Raw genomic sequence first — 1,059 nt, 5'->3', positions numbered from 1 at the left:
ATGAAAGGAGTCTATGATGATTGGGCTAAAGCAGCCCCATTTACTCACCAACCCAGAACTATTCACAAAGGAGGATTCTTGACAATAGAAGAAGCAAAAGAATCCCTCAGAGAATATGAAGTGCTCCACCCAGAGCAAATTCTAAAAAGAGCTGACAAAGCTCCAGCCCAAGCCCAAAGGACTCCAGTCCAAGTTCGAACAGGAATGCTGAAAAATATTCCCACAAAGGCCGAAATAAATGACAAGAAAAGGGTCTGCAGATCAAACTGTAGAGAAACCCTTAATCTAGTTCTAAACTGGACTCTAGACAAAAGAGCAATATTGGGATATTATCCCATTAACAAAGAACAGCTAATGAAGCTGGTGATCTTCCCAGAGGCTTCACCCTCTGATACATATCAGTTTTTCCAATACGGGCTAATTGATACAATCCTAATTTTTGATAATTTAAATATTATTAAAGAATTTCCTGCAGGTTTTATAGATGCAGTGAAAAAATTTAAAAATATGATTGACACAAGAGAACCAAGGGATATATCCCTAAAATTTACAAGTAGTCAGCCAATCTTTAATGAAGAAGGAGAATGTTTGATCCCAGCATTTCAAGTAGTTTTCATGTCTGTTTTCCCTGGAGATTTTCAACCAATAGAACAAGTTCAAGATCTATCAATTTATAGCGACGAAGGAAGATTGGCCAGCACTTTGGCAAGAGTCTTCGAGAGAGCTCAAAAAATAAACAAGGAATCCAGAACAAGAATAAACTACAAAAGCAGAAACACTCTAATTGTTTCTAGTAAGAAAAACCAAATTGAATCAAGAGAGATGAGACTCCTAGTGGATTTTGAATCAGCATTTTACAACTTTTCTAGATTACTGGAAAAACTTCCTGATGGGATAAGGAGGAATCTATGCCATTTACTAAAAGACAAAGAAGACCATAGGTGCCAGCTGTGCGCCTCAGAAATGTCTGAAGAAAGCAACAATGTCGAAGACCCCACCCACGTGGGAAAAGAAGAGGATGAGACATCTGAGTCAACAATCAACATTATTGTTGAATAA

General features: G+C 37.7%; 1 protein-coding gene across 1 annotated transcript; it reads left to right on the top strand.

The window, feature by feature from the left end:
• Positions 1–1,059, top strand: LOC130963145 (uncharacterized). The gene has a single exon (XM_057889294.1). The coding sequence runs from the start codon at positions 1–3 to the stop codon at positions 1,057–1,059; it is 1,059 nt and encodes a 352-aa protein (XP_057745277.1).

This window comes from Arachis stenosperma, chromosome 2, assembly GCF_014773155.1.
Source record: "Arachis stenosperma cultivar V10309 chromosome 2, arast.V10309.gnm1.PFL2, whole genome shotgun sequence".
In the NCBI taxonomy this organism is placed as follows: domain Eukaryota; kingdom Viridiplantae; phylum Streptophyta; class Magnoliopsida; order Fabales; family Fabaceae; genus Arachis; species Arachis stenosperma.
The sequence above is the reverse complement of the archived record's forward strand: the minus strand, read 5'-3'. Positions and strand labels throughout refer to the sequence as shown.

Excerpts from the sequence above, each read along its gene's own strand:
- LOC130963145 (XM_057889294.1), top strand. The coding sequence starts at position 1 with ATGAAAGGAGTCTATGATGATTGGGCTAAAGCAGCCCCATTTACTCAC.